Genomic DNA, 14838 nt, shown 5'->3' with positions numbered 1-14838 from the left:
CCATTTAAATTGTGATCCCAGTGAAGGAAAGCCTTGAACTGAGTCTTGGTTGTTGGGCCAGGCAAATAAGGTCAGGAAAAGGTGGGAGGAAGAAGGAAATTCTGAGCTGGAAGAAGGCAAGGGAATTGAAACAGAGTATATAACCCGTTTGGCTACTGTAATAACTTTGGTGTGGCTGGAGTGTGGGATTCCCATGAAGGAGTAACCAGGCGTAAAACTGGAAAGACAGGCAGTTGATAATAAGATAAAAAAGACTCACATAGGCTGTGCTAGAGTTTGAACTTCATCCAGTCACTTCTGAGTAGCCAAGGAACAATTTTAAAGTGGAAAAGCATGCTCAGATTTGGTATTACAAATATAACCATGGCAATTGAACTGAAAAGGGCTGAAACTGAAGGCAGGAAGACTAGTTAGAAAGCTTTTGCCATAATCTAGGTGGGAAATGATAATGGCAATGGCAGAGGAGGGATGGATGAATGAATGGATGGACAGGGATGAATTCAAAGGGCTCTTCAGGAGACAGGGTGGACTTAGGGAATGGTAAGGGATGGGGGTCTGGGGAAGGAGGAGTGGGCAAAACAAAAACGACTCTCATATCTCTGGTTTGGATAACTAAATCCCTGTCTCTGTTCTTATTCCCAGTCCTATTTCTACCCCAGACAACAAATATAGGAGGAAGAAATTGAGAGACCTGTGGAACATCCAAGGGGAGATGTGTAGTGACCAATTTGAATATCCTCAAGCTCAGGAGAAGTGTATGGACTGGAGATACAGACTTAAGAGTCATCATTACATATGTGATTCTTGGAGTCATAAGAGCAGATGAGACTGGGCAGGGAAATTGTATGTGTATCATTTATGTGTTTTCCTTTTTAGTCACTTTATCCTAACTCATATCTTTATTTAGTTGTAATAATTGGGCATATGTAATTTCCTTTTTCCTTTTCACCTTACATTATACCAAAAGCTTTTGTCATGTTGTGCTAGAGTTTTCAAAGTGGTCATAACTGTGTCTGAATAAAAGTATACCCAGAGGATATGCTATAGTTATAGTTGACTTTAGCTCTGTGATAAACATTTTTATTCATAGTTCTCCCCCCATATTTTGGATTTTTTCCTTAGGAAATATTCTCAGAAATGGGAAAATATATATATATTATATAGTTAATGTGCTTTTTGGGGTTTTTTGCTGAGGAAGATTTGCCCTGAGCTAACATCTGTTGCCAATTTTCCTCTTTTTTTGCTTGAGGAAGATTAGCTCTGAGCTAACATCTGTGCCACTCTTCCTCTATTTTTTATATGTGGATTGCCGCCATAACATGGCTGACGAGTGGTATAGGTCTGTGCCTGCAAACCCAGGTCACCGAAGTGGAGCATGCCAAACTTAACCACTATGCCACAGGGCTAGACTCTAGTTAACGCGTTTTGTATATATATATCTGAATTACTTTCCAAAATGGTTGTACCAGTTTATTCTTGATACCAACAATGTATGAGAATCCAAGTTTAACTAGATACTTGGCATATTTGATATTATGTATTTGTGGCACGAACATATTTTTATTATATATGTTAAAAATTTAATTGAAGTAAAACATACACGCACCAAAGTGTACAAATGTGTGTACAGCTTGATGATTTTTCAAAGTGAACACACTATGTAACCTGAAGCTAAATCAAGAGACAGAACATTACCTGCAGCTCAGAAGCCTCCTTCATACACCCCCAAGGGTAACCACTGTCCTGATTTTTAATACCATAGAATAGTTTTGCTTGTTTTGAATTTTATATAAATGGAATTACATAGTATGTAATCTTTCATATCTGTCTTCTTTTGTTCAACATTATGTTTGTACAATTCATCCACGTCACTGTGTTTAGTCGTGATTCATTAATTCTCTTTTCTGTATAGTATTCCATTGTGTGACTGTTCCACAATGTATTTATTCTGGTAGGCATTGGGTAGTTTCTGGTTTGAAACTTGCCACTTTATGAACATTCTTGTGCATGTCCTTTGATGAATATATGTATGCATTTCTGTTGGGAATATACCTAGGAATGGAAATGATGGATGATAAGATGGGTATATGTTCAGCTTTGGTAGTTACTGCCCTCAGTTTTCCAAGGTTACCGTTTTTCACTCCCATCGCTGTGTGGGAGTTCCCAATGCTCCACATGCTTGCTGACATTTCATCTTTCTCTGGTGAGTGATAACTCCTTTGGCTTTAATTTGCATTTCCTTGTTAAATAAAGATGTTTAGTATTTTTTTTGTATATCTTTGGCCCTTCAGATACTCTCTTTTCTGAAGTAACTTCAAGTGTTTGTTCACTTTTCTACTGTATTATTTTTTTTCTCTATTGATTTGTAGGAGATTCTTTAAAACATATTCTGAATATGAGTCCTTTGTTAGATATATGTGTTCCAAATATCTTTTCCCACTCTATGTTTGTCTTCACTGTCTTAAAGCAAGTCTTTTGGTGATAAGAAGTTCTTAATATAGTTCAATCTGTCAAATTTGTTCCTTACAGTTAGCACATTTTTTGTCCTGTTTAAGGAACTTTTGCCTACCTCTAGGTCATGAGGCTATTTCCCTATGTTTTCTTTTAAGAGTTTTATTTTTTATTTTCATATTTAGATCTTCAAGCCATCTGGAGTATATTTTTGTGTTTGATGTGAGGTAGGAGTCAAGATGCATGTATTTCCATGTGGATATCTATTTGACCTAGCTGAATTTATTGAAAAGATTATGCTTTCCCTCACAGAACTGGGTGTTAATATTTTAAGGTTCTTTTTTTTCCCCAAGTTTAACAGATGGAAAGTGGTACCTGATTGTTTGATTTGAATTTCTTGATTATTTTGGCAGTTTGATGTTTCTCTATTGTGTTAATCAAGACAGGATAGGCTATGCTACAATAGCAAAGAAAGCACCAAATCTCACAGGCTTCAAACAACGTAAGTTTATTTTCCTTCATGCAAAGTCCAGTGCCAGTGAGCCAACTCATGGGGCAGCTGGCTCCCTGCAGTGGCCAGGAGATCCAGGTCACTTTCGTCTTGTGACTTCATATCATTAGGTGGTCTCTATAATGCCTGCTAAAAGAAGAAAGAGTGTGGTCGTGGCACACTGACTCTTAAATCCATGCCCTGGATGGAACACACCAGATTTCTGCTCATGTTTCATTGTCTATACCTAGTAACATGGCCCCATCTCACTGAAAGAAGTTTGGGAAGTATAGTTTTCCCATGTGTCCAGGGCGGAGAGGAAAACCAGATACCAGAGAGGTAACTAATAATTAACTAATCCCATAATTAACTAATCATATTTTCCCCTTTGTGAATTGTTTGTGTCTATTGCCACTTATCTTTCTGGGGTATCTAATATTTATATCAAATCAAAATAACCTTTAAGATTTCTTGCTTTGAATTCTATTTTAATTTAATAATGCTATCTGTAATTTATTTCAAGCTTGCTTACATTTTTACTCATCCTTTTCTTTCTAGTCTTTTTGTGCTATTTTATTTAGATGTATTTTTTATAAACAGCAAAGTATTGGATTTTAATTTTTAACACAATCTGAGAGCCTTTTTCTATTAATAGGGAATCTAAATTTAATAACTAAACGTATCATGCTTAATCTCGCTACTGCCGTATTTTTGTGCCTTTGTTTTCACTTGTGATGCTGTTTCTTTTCACTTTTGTCATTTGCTCTGCAGACTTGGTTTTGTTTGCTCTTATGTTCTACTGTGATTTTTGAAGGTGGACGTTCCTCTGATTCTGCTAGTGGGTTCCTGAGAGCTTTCCACAAATACTTTAAAATCTACATTTGTTAATTTACCAATAAAAGGCCAAACAATTACCATTGGAAACTTGATGTAGAAGAAGGCATCAAACTTTTTTTTTCCCCAGCTCCCTGTTAATCCTTCCTTTTCAACAAAATGAAGGTCTTCATTAATTTAATCTAGGGTAGTAAACCCAGTCATTTGAAAAAAATATGTTTTTTTTTCATAAAGTAATTTCTATTCCTGTAAAACATTGGGACAATACCGAAAAGTACCAAGGCCAGTAACTAAAATCTGCCATAATCTTACCACACCAAGACAACCACTGTGAATATTTTAGTATATTTCCTTTCAATCTTTTCACCATATACATTTTATAAGATTGAGACTATATTGTATACATAATTTTTATATGCTGCTTTATTCACTGAAATGCCCTTATAAGCAAATCAGTTATATTTGGTTATTATAAAATCTTCACAATTATTTTAATGACTTTATCATATTCTACAAAGTAGATGAGCCATAAGTTATTATCATATCCTTATTATTGTACATTTAGGTTATTTTCAATTTTTTAATTATCATAAATAATGTTGAATAGAGTTATCTTTGTGCAAAAGGAGAAAAAGCACATTTTTTAAAAATATAATTTAGGATTATTTCCTTAGGATAGATTCCCACAATGAAATTGGTGGGTCAAAAAGAATAAATTTTTCAGAGGACTCTTAATCCTTACTGCTAAATTGCTTTCCAAAAAAAAAATCCCATGATTATAAATAAAATCTGAATATAACTATCTTGTTACTATACTTCTATTAGAATTTTAGACTTAGCGTCAATTCATCTCTCATTATTAGTGTTTATATTAACTTATATCTATAGCTAAAGTCTGTTTTAGACATCCCCATCAACTCTTTCCAACCCCTATTTTCCAAATTGTGAGTTCTTTTTATGATTCAGTGATTCTCGATTTTATGCTTCATCAAATTGTGTTAAACCCATGGGAGAATGTTCCTGATATGCTTTTTTGTTGATTCGAAATAAAATTAATGCTTTGACTGAATTTTCTTTTCAGCACGTTGAGTAGTAGGTGACTTAGTTTCATTGAGGAAAATTACTTTCTGTTACTAGCGTCCCTGTGCTCTCCTAATCCATCCCAACCCTTAGATCAAGGAGAAGCCTATGGTAAATTAAAAGATGCAGTTCTAGGGGCTGGCCAGTGGCGCAGAGGTTAAGTTCACACGTTCAGCTTCAGCAGCCCAGGGTTTGCCGGTTCCAATCCTGGGTGCAGACATGGTACCTCTTGGCAGGCATCCCACATACAAAAAAAGTAGAGGAAGATGGGCATGGATGTTAGCTCAGGGCCAGTCTTCCTCAGCAAAAAAGAGGAGGATTGGCAGCAGATGTTAGCTCAGGACTACTCTTCCTCCAAAAAAAAAAAAAAAAAAAGCAGTTCAAGGAGGGATTTGAAAGCATGTTGAGGTTTCTAAACAAGGAAAAAAAGACAAAAAAGCAAAGATTGAACTAGGAGCTCAAGACTATATGAAACTGAAGATATAATAAAAAATAGAATAGAGTCTTAAGTTGGTATATGGAATGGATCCAGGCTCTGATGGATGTTTTGAATCTTGAAAAGGAAATAATAATTTAGATCACTTTGATGCACTTCAAGGCCCAGCTGAAATTGTTCCTCATGTAGGAAGCCTCAGATGTGATCTCTCTTGCCTCTAAGTTCTCCCATTTATCTATGCTTCACTTCTCGAATGGATTGGATGGGGGTCATTTGCCTGACTATTCTTTGCTCATCACCTCTAAGCTCGGCCTCTGACTCCCCGCTGCACTCCCACAGCACCTGGCACTTGGCTTTAGCCAGGGTAGGCGCTCATCAAGTATTTCCTGAAACGAATGTTTATCTGTCCATAACTGTTTTCAAAACCAAGAATATACAGGTTATAAAAAATTCCCAAACAACTTTCTTCACTGAGTACCCAAAGAGAACAATAGTTACATAGATAGATATTTACTTGAAGACTTTCTCATAGTGGTAGTTTTAGAAATTTCATTGTATGTTTATTGATTTTAAGACATTGTTTTCTTCACTTCTTCCCGTAAGAAAACACCATTCATTTCCCCTCGTATTAATGACATTTTTCTTTTTTAAAAAGATACTCCTTTTTGGACCGGCCCAATGGCCTAGTGGTTAAGTTCATGTGCTCCGCTTTGGTGGCCTGGGGTTCATGGGTTCGGATCCTGGGCGCAGACCTATGCACTACTCATCACACCTCGCTGTGTTGGCATCCCACATCCAAAATAAAGGAAGATTGGCACAGATGTTAGCTCAGGGCCAATCTTCCTCACCAAAAAAAGAAGAAGAAGAAGAAGAAGAAGAAGAAGATACTCCTTTTCATTCCCTCATTAAACAACAAATTTACCTTCCCTTAAGAGTGTGTGTGTAATAGAATCACAAGTGCCAGGTTATTTTTTCTAACAAAGTTTTTCTGACTTTTTATTGTAAGTGTACAGTTTGATGAATTTTCACAAACTGAACACACACTTCTAACCAGCACCTGGATTAAGGAGCAGAATATTACTTGTATCTCAGAAACCTGCCTCTTGCTTCATGGTGGCATTTTGACTTCTTTTGGGGGTGGCGGAAGGGGGAAGAAAGTCTCATCAATATTTGACATTTCTGTATTGTATCCAAGTTTCTAAATATGTATGAGGTTATGTACATTTCTACTTATTTTTTGCCATGTATCTAATTAAGAAAGGTTTAACACTTACTTTATATTTGCTAGGAAAGCATTAAGTGATTTTGAAAGCCTTTAAATTGTGCACTTGGAAAGATATTGTCAAAAATCAAGGATGTTTGAGTTTTTTTATGAAAAGAAACATCAATTTCTTTGCCTACAAAAACATTCATATTGCAGACACAAAGTCCAGCGTAAGGTTTTGGGAATCTTTGTTTTTCCCTCTAGTGTGATGACTTTATATTTCAGTTTAATTAGTAAAATTTAGGATGACTGAAGTGGAACACTAGATAGCAATTGGTTTTATATATTTTCTTAATCACTTTTCTAAGTAGACTGCTTCGTTACGAGATACATTGTTGACTTTAAATCTGCTATATGAGCACTGTTTGCTTTTCGTCCTTTGTTTTTGTAAACATTTCGTAACACCCATGTCCTTGGAGGACAGCTTCTGCTGCACTTTGGGGGAGGCAATGTTGTTCTGAAGTTGATTATAACTTTTTAACTTTAGGCAAAATGAATCAGATTTGAGAAGCTAGTAATTCCAGTTTTTGTTAGGTACAGACCAAGGCTCTCCCCAATCCTCAAATGAGTGGACAAACCTGAAGGAAACCATTTCCACTGCTAGAGAGAGCAGAGGAAGTATAACCTAACCTATTATGCACAAAACCCTGGAACTATCTCTATGGAGATTTGGAAACCAAAATCTTCAAGCAGTGGCGTTGTGAATTGTGCATGGCAGGTAGAACAAACTCAGTGAAATGAGAATTCCTCATAATCTGATGCAATGGAGTCATTTGTCTAAGAATCTATCAAAAAAGACTACTGAGGTGGCAGCTCGCGAGGGTAGGGCAGGCATCCGATCTGTGTGTGTACATTTGGGTAAAGAAGGAAATGAAATCTGGAGGTGAGTATAGACAGAGGAGACAGGGTGGGTATCTCAGTCCACTGTGATAAGAAGGCCCAGCACTCTTCGTTTCCTAAACATTTCTAATGTAATATTTCATAGATATAAGGATAGATCTAATATATACATGCAGTTTAAAGAAAAAGCATGATACCTCTGTACTGTCACCCAACTAAACAAGGAGTGCATTTATTGATGACCTTGAAGCCCCTGGGGGTTCTCCATGATCACATGCCCCCTTTTCCCTGATAGAAGTAACCACTCTGATTTTGGCTTCTCATTCCCTTTTTCTTTCTAGTTTTACCATATATTCATATATTCCTGAACAATATATTATTTAGTTTTGAATATTTTATAAATAGAATCAAACTGACTTCATCCTTCTTTAATTTGTTCTTTTAAATCAGCATTATGAAAAAAATCAGCATTATGCTTGTGAACATTTTAATTGTTGTATAGTATCCTATCATATGAATATATATAACTCTATCCGTTCTTTTGTTGATGGACAGTTGGGTGGTTTCCAGTGTTTGACTGCTACGAAAGGTAGTGCTATGGACATTCTTGTTCTGATCTCCTGGTGCATGTGAGCAAGAGCCCCTCTAGGATATATTCTTTGGGATGGAATTGCCAGGTCATAGTATCTTCACTAGGTAATACCTCATTAACTATTTTTTTGCTTAGTTCAAAAGGGCTAGGGTTGCCATATTTAGCAAATAAAAATACAGGACACTCAGTTAAATCTGAATTTCACACAAACAGCAAATAATTTTTTAGTATAAGTGTGGCCCATGCAAGATTTATATTTCATCCAGCAACCCTAACGAGGTCAACAAACTTTACCAAATCACAAACAGGGACCAATGAAGGGTAAGTGTGAGGGGGTGGTGGAGTATTTGGCCCTTTCTTCCTTTGCTAGAGCGGCCAACCCAATTGTTTACCAGCAGGTTAGTTCAGGGAACTCAAGTGCTTGCTAACCAGCTATGTGGGTAATTGATTGGCTCAACAAATTTAGCACCAACTGTACGCCAGCAGGTGCTAGATGTTGGGAATACAACTGTAAACATGACAGACAAGGTCCTTGCCCTCCCTGGGCTTTCCACCAAGGCGGGGAAATGGAGGAGGACAGTAAGGCAATGACCTATGCACTATGGGAGCAGTGGTGTGCTGATGAGGAAGCCCTGATCTGCCGCTTTTGCTGACTTTGGAGTTGTAAATACTCTTACCATGGCCAATATCAAGCTACCAATGTGACATCATTGAACTCTGAGTTGAGGAGACGCATATACAATCTGTTCTCTGGGCAGTATAAACTGGCTCCAGCACCCCACTATAGGGGGAATACTTAGGACACTTCAGCCAGTCTTTGGGCTCATTTCTGGTTGGTTTGGGGGAAAGGGGCTTAGGCATTAATTATTTCCTCAAATTGAGAAGGAATCAAATGTTGAGAGGTATAAAATGCATTTATTGTATCTATAACATTGGATGCTTTGTAAATATATTTTCTATGGTATATAAATTGAAAAGAGTCTAATAAACACAGTTGTAAATTATGATCAACTTATAGATCAGGGCTCAGACCTGCCCTTTTGTATATGACCTTCTATCAGGAGATCCTTGAAGACCTCTTCTCCTGCATTGCTCCCTCACCTGTATCCCAGCTGACTGATCCACATCATTCATTCATTCCACAAACATGACAGAGCCCTTGGTCTGTGCCAGGCACTCCACAAGGGGCTTGAGTCTGTACTCATGGAGCACTCAATTCACAGAAAGAACATTCTCCCCAGTGTCTTCTCAATTCTTTCTAGGCAGGTTTACTTCATTCTCCTTTTACTTGCTCAGTTCACTCCTGTGTTTTCATGCTGCCTTTCCCTCTGGGAATATTTCCCCAAGGAAGCTTGCCAAAAACTTCCTCCTAATTATCTTTTCTTGAGATTTCTCCTTCCCCATAGAGTGGCAGGTGTTCTTCTGTCTAAATCTGAACTCTCTTGACATTTCTGTATCTTTTTCTGTTGTGCAAGCTATCGCTCTAGCTATCCCATCTCTCTATCAAACATTTTTTCAATGCCTATGTACTAGCTGATGTGCAAGGTGTGGGGGAGCCTCTTACTATTTAAAAGTTTTCATCCATCATAATCATTTTATAAAATTATAAATTTGCACAATTTGTCTCTAGGCCCTTTTATGTTTAAATTTCTTAAGAAATACATGGTGTATTGTACAAAATATGGAAAAGCGTAAAGGAGAAAAGAATAATTATGTAATCTCACAACCCAAGGCTAGCCATTAACTTTTTAGGCTGCATCCTTGCAGTCATTTGTTACGCATACTTACAAACAAATTGGGATCATACCCACTTTTTCACTTACTATAGCGTGAAAATTTTATCATCTTTTTCAGTATTCTTTGAAGACACAATTGTAAATGATGACATGACATTCCATTTTCAGGCTACACCACGGTTTATTTAATTAGCTCTCTATTGCTGGCAGTAGTCTCTTTATAAGTCACTGTTGACTATCTTTATCATAAGCTACAAGAAAGCAGGAATCAATCATTTAATTGTCCTTCCTAGGCAGCACTCATAACAAAAATATATCTAAAGTAATTGGATTATGTATATGCTGTGATCCTCTAGTTACCATTTAAAGTGAAAGGAGTCAGTCTGCATAGTAACTCGGGTTGGTATAAAGGTAACCTGAAGCTCTGGAGAGGTTTGGGAGGGAGATAACCCATCATCAGATCTTTTTGGTTGGGTTTTGTTTACCACTCTTAAGAGGAGCTTAGCTCTGTATAAAGTCTGGGAATTCGTAGGAGCTTTAGACATCACCTAGTGACTCTAATCTCTTTTTCATAGATATGAAAATTGAATCAAGCACGATTGTTACCTGCTGAGACTTGACTTGACTTCCTTGACTTCCTTCCTGTCCTACGCTCTTTTCACCACAATCAGCTGAGTAAGCTTTCTCTTAAAATACAGAAAGGGCATACATTTATCTAGATGTCCTTAGAGGAACTCTATTTCCCTTTAGAGTGCATATACTTTGGTATAAAAATCTAATGGTAAGGACCTAGGTATGCATCCAAGAGAAAGGAAAGCATAAGTCCACACAAAGACTTGTACATGAATGTTGATAGCGGCATTATTTGTAACAGCCACAAAGTGTAAATGATGCAAGTTTCCACCATTAGGTGAATGGTTAAACAGCGTGGTATATTCATACAACAGAATAAATACCCAGCAATAAAAAGAAATGAAGTATTGAGAAATGCAATAAGGTAGATGAGTCTCAAAATAATTATGATGAATAAAAGAAGCCAGACAAAAAGAGTACAAACTGTATGATTCCATTTATCTAAAATTCAGGAAAATGCAAACTAATTTAAGTGACAGAAAGCAGATCTGTGGTTACTTGGGGATGGGAGTGGAGTGGAAGAGGAACCTCAAAGGGGTAGAGGAAACTTTGGAGGCTGATGGATGTATTCATTAGCTTGATTGTAGAAATGGTTTCAGGGTTGTATACATGTCAAAACTCATCAAATTGTATACTTTAAATATGTGCAGTTTACTTTATGTCAATTATACCTCACTAAAGTTGTATAATTTGCAAGATTCACCTCGAGTTTGAAAAGCACAAGATGACTAAAACCTCACTGAAGAATCTGAAGCATGAGAAAACTAAAATTACTTCTGGAGATAACTGACAACGAAGCTTCTATTCTAGTAAGATAGTTTATCCGAACAAAACATGACTATGAGAAACGCAAAGTCATAAAAATAAAAAATAGAAATGACATTTTTGTCCCCCTGGTAATCATGCCATTTCCTCCTGCCCGTACAGTCGCTCTATATCATAATCTTTTTAGTGTTCTATTCAATTTGCTTTTTTAAGGAGAGTAATAACCTTGTTGTATTTTTCCTGAACTATTAGACTGCTCCTTTATGTACAAGATGTCCAATCCCTGGTGTGTCTGTACGTGTGTGGGTGTGTAGAAAGCTACATTGTATCTATAAACTTCAGCAAATGCTGCCATTTGCTTTGGGATTTTGTAGCCAGTTCTCGGCAGTGGCACTGGAAACAAATGGGAACTTTCTAGAAACCATACCCTCTTCTACAAGATGAACACTAGTTTTCCTAAATACGTGACTCCAGTAATCAAATTTTCCTATTTAGATTTTCCACTTACTGTTTTAAAACAAAGAACTGCTAATACCACACACACAGTGCACAACACCGGTAAAGATTCTTTCTCTTATTAGAAAACACTCATAAAGTTTTATTTCCACCTCCCGCCCCCAAATTTTCTTAGCTCTTTTATTCGGTAATCACTCCCATTCCGCAGACAGGGAGGCGCACACAGGTTTTGTCGCACAGCACAGAGGGGCAAGAAAAAAAGCCACTCTCAACTTTTCAGTTCCATTTTGAGAAACGATCACAGAGAACTCCCGAGAAACGACAGCCAGCGAGAGCAGAAGCATTTCTCCCTAGGCTGGGGGTGGGTCGGCAGCCAGGCGCGCTTCCGCGGGAGAGGGGGAGTCAGGTGGCAGCGGAGCGGGCACGGGAGCCGGAGCGGCGCGGCGGGGGCGCGTGCGGGGCGCGCCTCCCTCCGGCCGGCGCGGGCAGGCCGCCCCCGCGCACGCGAGTCCGCCGGCCCGGGGCTCCCGCGCCGCGCTGCGATCCGCGGGGACGCCGGGGGCGTCGGGCGCCCGCGTCACCTCCCCCGCGCGCTCGCCCTCCGCACCCCCCCCCCCCGCCCCCAACCCCTGGCAGGTCCCTCCCCCATGCCTGCTCCCGCGGCCGCCGCCGCCGCCGCCGCTACCGGAGGCGCAGGAGCCTCGCGATAGTGTTTGCACAGGCGGCGCGTGACGCCGCCGCCGCCTGTAACTGATGCAGAGGTTACCCCGCCGCCTCAGCCGCCACCCACCGCCCGCCGCCGCCACCCGGGCGACGCCGGGGGCCGACGCACTGCAGAGGTGCCGGCAGGTTCCGCCCGCGGAAGTCTCTCCGGCCGGCGCAGCCCGCGCTCCGCCCGCGCTCCGACCCCGGCTCCGGCGGGCGCCCCCTCGACGCCTCCGCCGCCGCGCTCCTTCCCTCCGCCTCTTCCCCGGCGCGCCCGCCTGCTCCCTCGCTTCTCCCCCTTTTCCTCCTCCCCGTCCCCTCTCCTCCCCTCACCTCTTCCCTCCCCACCTCCCCCCTGCTCGGTTTCCTCCCCCATCCCCTTGACTCTCCCCTCCCTGCCCTCGCTCTCTCGCTCGCCCTCAGCGCGGCCCCCGCCATGACGGAGGCGGGTGCCGGTGCCGTTGCCGCTGCCGCCGTCGCAGGGGGGGAGTCGGGTTCTCAGAAAGTAGCTTGATGAGTGTCCAAAGTAGCAGTGGAAGTTTGGAGGGGCCGCCATCTTGGTCCCAGCTCTCCACGTCTCCAACCCCGGGCTCGGCGGCGGCAGCCAGGTCCCTGCTGAATCACACGCCGCCATCCGGGAGGCCCAGGGAAGGTAAGCGCCGTCGCGCCCGCGCCCGCTCGCGGGCCTCCGCTCCCGCGCCGCGGCCCCCGCGCCCCGCGGGCTCTTCTCCCCGACCCGGGGTGGGGGATGGTGGCGAGGTGGACGCGAGGCCGCCCGGCTCCGGGGACGTAGTGCGCTGGCTGTGGGTGGTGGTTCGCGGGTGGCGGAGGTGACGGACGAGGGGGTGCGCGCTGGAGGGGACGGGGCGAGGCGCGGCGCCCAGACTCGCCTGGGTACCTGAGAGCCAGTCCTGCGAGGGTGGGAAGCCTCCCCCCGGACGCGAGCCCCTTTCTGCTCCATTTGCTAGTACACTCAGTACTCTTAACCTCCTGGCCTCCGGTCTCTGGTGGGTTTTCCCTCCGGTTGAAGCATTCATCCTCGAGCCCCCTCCCCTTCCCTCGCGCACTCCTCCCATAGAGGCGGTCCCCGTTCTGCAAGCCTTGCTGCCCGGGACCTGGAGGATGCCCCTCGCTTGCACGGTCTCTGCCCTTTGGGCAGAGCCGCTGACATTATCAGAGCCGACCTTGATCCCCTGCCTGGCCCCCTAGAGCAATTTAAACGACAGACTGACTCGTGGGCAGGCTTTTTAAGCCACCCCTCCAGATGGTTGCAACTTTCTCTCCTTCGCCATCACCTCCTGCGTGTTTGTGCGTTATCTCTCTACTGCAAGTAGGCTACTGTTCTTCTCTGACAGGGCCGTGGGTTTTGTGGGAAATATCTGCGTAAAGGTTACTGCAAACACGCACCAGATCGGTTACAATTGTTTTCTAAGTTTTCTGGCTTCTTGCATGCAAGTGTGCTGCCACCAGATGTAGCAGTTACACAGCTAGTGAGACACCGGAGTGCTTTTGACTGAAATTTCAACTTGGTGTATTTAACTTTAATATACGACATAAAATGAAATTTGGGAGAACAGGCATTTATGGGGGAAGAGTAAATGTTCATGGAATCACTTTTAACGCTCTTTTGTCTGGAAAACGCTTAGCGGTGTTCAGCAATTGGTAAATGGGTTGTTCACTCCCAGTTGTGTCACACAGGGAGACTGTAGTCACATTAAAAAAAAAACAACGCCTGGAAGTCCAATAGTCTAGTGAATCATTTAATCAGGAGCTTTGGTTTATGTAGGAATGGGTGGGATTAATTTATTTTGAAAATATCTGTCAATATTTACTACTTACAGCCTTGACAATTCTTAATCAAGTGTTTTGTGCCCTGAATCCAGTGGTTCAGGCATAGCATTCTTTGTCATTTTGTTCCTGTGAGCATGTGTGAAAGTGACAATAGGCTCAAAGATTGGCATGAATTTGCTCTAGAAAATTCATGGAAAGGTTTGGTTTATGGCATCCATTAAACATGCTGAATACATTCACAGACATTTTCCCCTTTCCATCTCACCCCCAACACTGAGTTCAGGTTATTAGAAAATAAAAGTTTATTTATTGACTAACTCAAATTTAGTGCATCTGGTGATTTTTCTTTTTGCACTTGAAAATTTGTAAATGGATATTTTAAAATCTTTTGTAAATAGAGCAATTGGTGCTTTTAGCGTGTTTTTACTTTTGTCTGTAGTTTCATTGAGATGCTTAATGATAGTGTTATGAATGACTAAACGATGGTTTTGGAGAAGACTGTCTTATTTTCTGTTTTTTTTTTTTTTTTTAATGTCAGGACCTTTTTTCATTCATTTCTCAAATATTCATTGAGCCGTTTCTGTGAGCCAGGTGCTGTACTAAATAGTTAGGACGTAGTGTTGAATTGTTCATCTGTAATGTCTATTATCAGCATTAGCAATTTTGGAGCTGCAAAATCTAGATTGTGAGTTTCTGAGGTTAGTTCAACTCTAGTTAAAAAACTTTTATGCTATTCTACACTTTTCCCGATGTTTGAAAATTTTG

At 41.1% G+C, this 14838-nt stretch overlaps 2 protein-coding genes across 5 annotated transcripts in view; both read left to right on the top strand.

The window, feature by feature from the left end:
- The window catches only part of METTL8 (methyltransferase 8, tRNA N3-cytidine), a 194592-nt gene extending 192318 nt beyond the window's left edge, over positions 1–2274 (top strand). For all 3 annotated transcript variants that reach the window (XM_070241212.1, XM_070241210.1, XM_070241209.1), the window contains one exon: positions 643–2274. In XM_070241212.1, the coding sequence (XP_070097313.1) occupies positions 643–686 (44 nt within the window). In that variant the 3' untranslated portion in view covers positions 687–2274. The remainder of the gene's footprint in view (positions 1–642) is intronic.
- Positions 2275–12226: 9952 nt separating this feature from the next.
- TLK1 (tousled like kinase 1) overlaps positions 12227–14838 on the top strand; it is a 141211-nt gene continuing 138599 nt past the window's right edge. Inside the window, exon 1 of one of the 2 annotated variants that reach the window (XM_023623113.2) lies at positions 12227–12934. In XM_023623113.2, the coding sequence (XP_023478881.1) occupies positions 12796–12934 (139 nt within the window). In that variant the 5' untranslated portion in view covers positions 12227–12795. The remainder of the gene's footprint in view (positions 12935–14838) is intronic. The other variant, XM_023623112.2, reaches the window with a different exon arrangement.

Source organism: Equus caballus, chromosome 18 (assembly GCF_041296265.1).
Source record: "Equus caballus isolate H_3958 breed thoroughbred chromosome 18, TB-T2T, whole genome shotgun sequence".
Taxonomy (NCBI): domain Eukaryota; kingdom Metazoa; phylum Chordata; class Mammalia; order Perissodactyla; family Equidae; genus Equus; species Equus caballus.
This window is presented reverse-complemented; position numbering and strand designations above follow the sequence as displayed.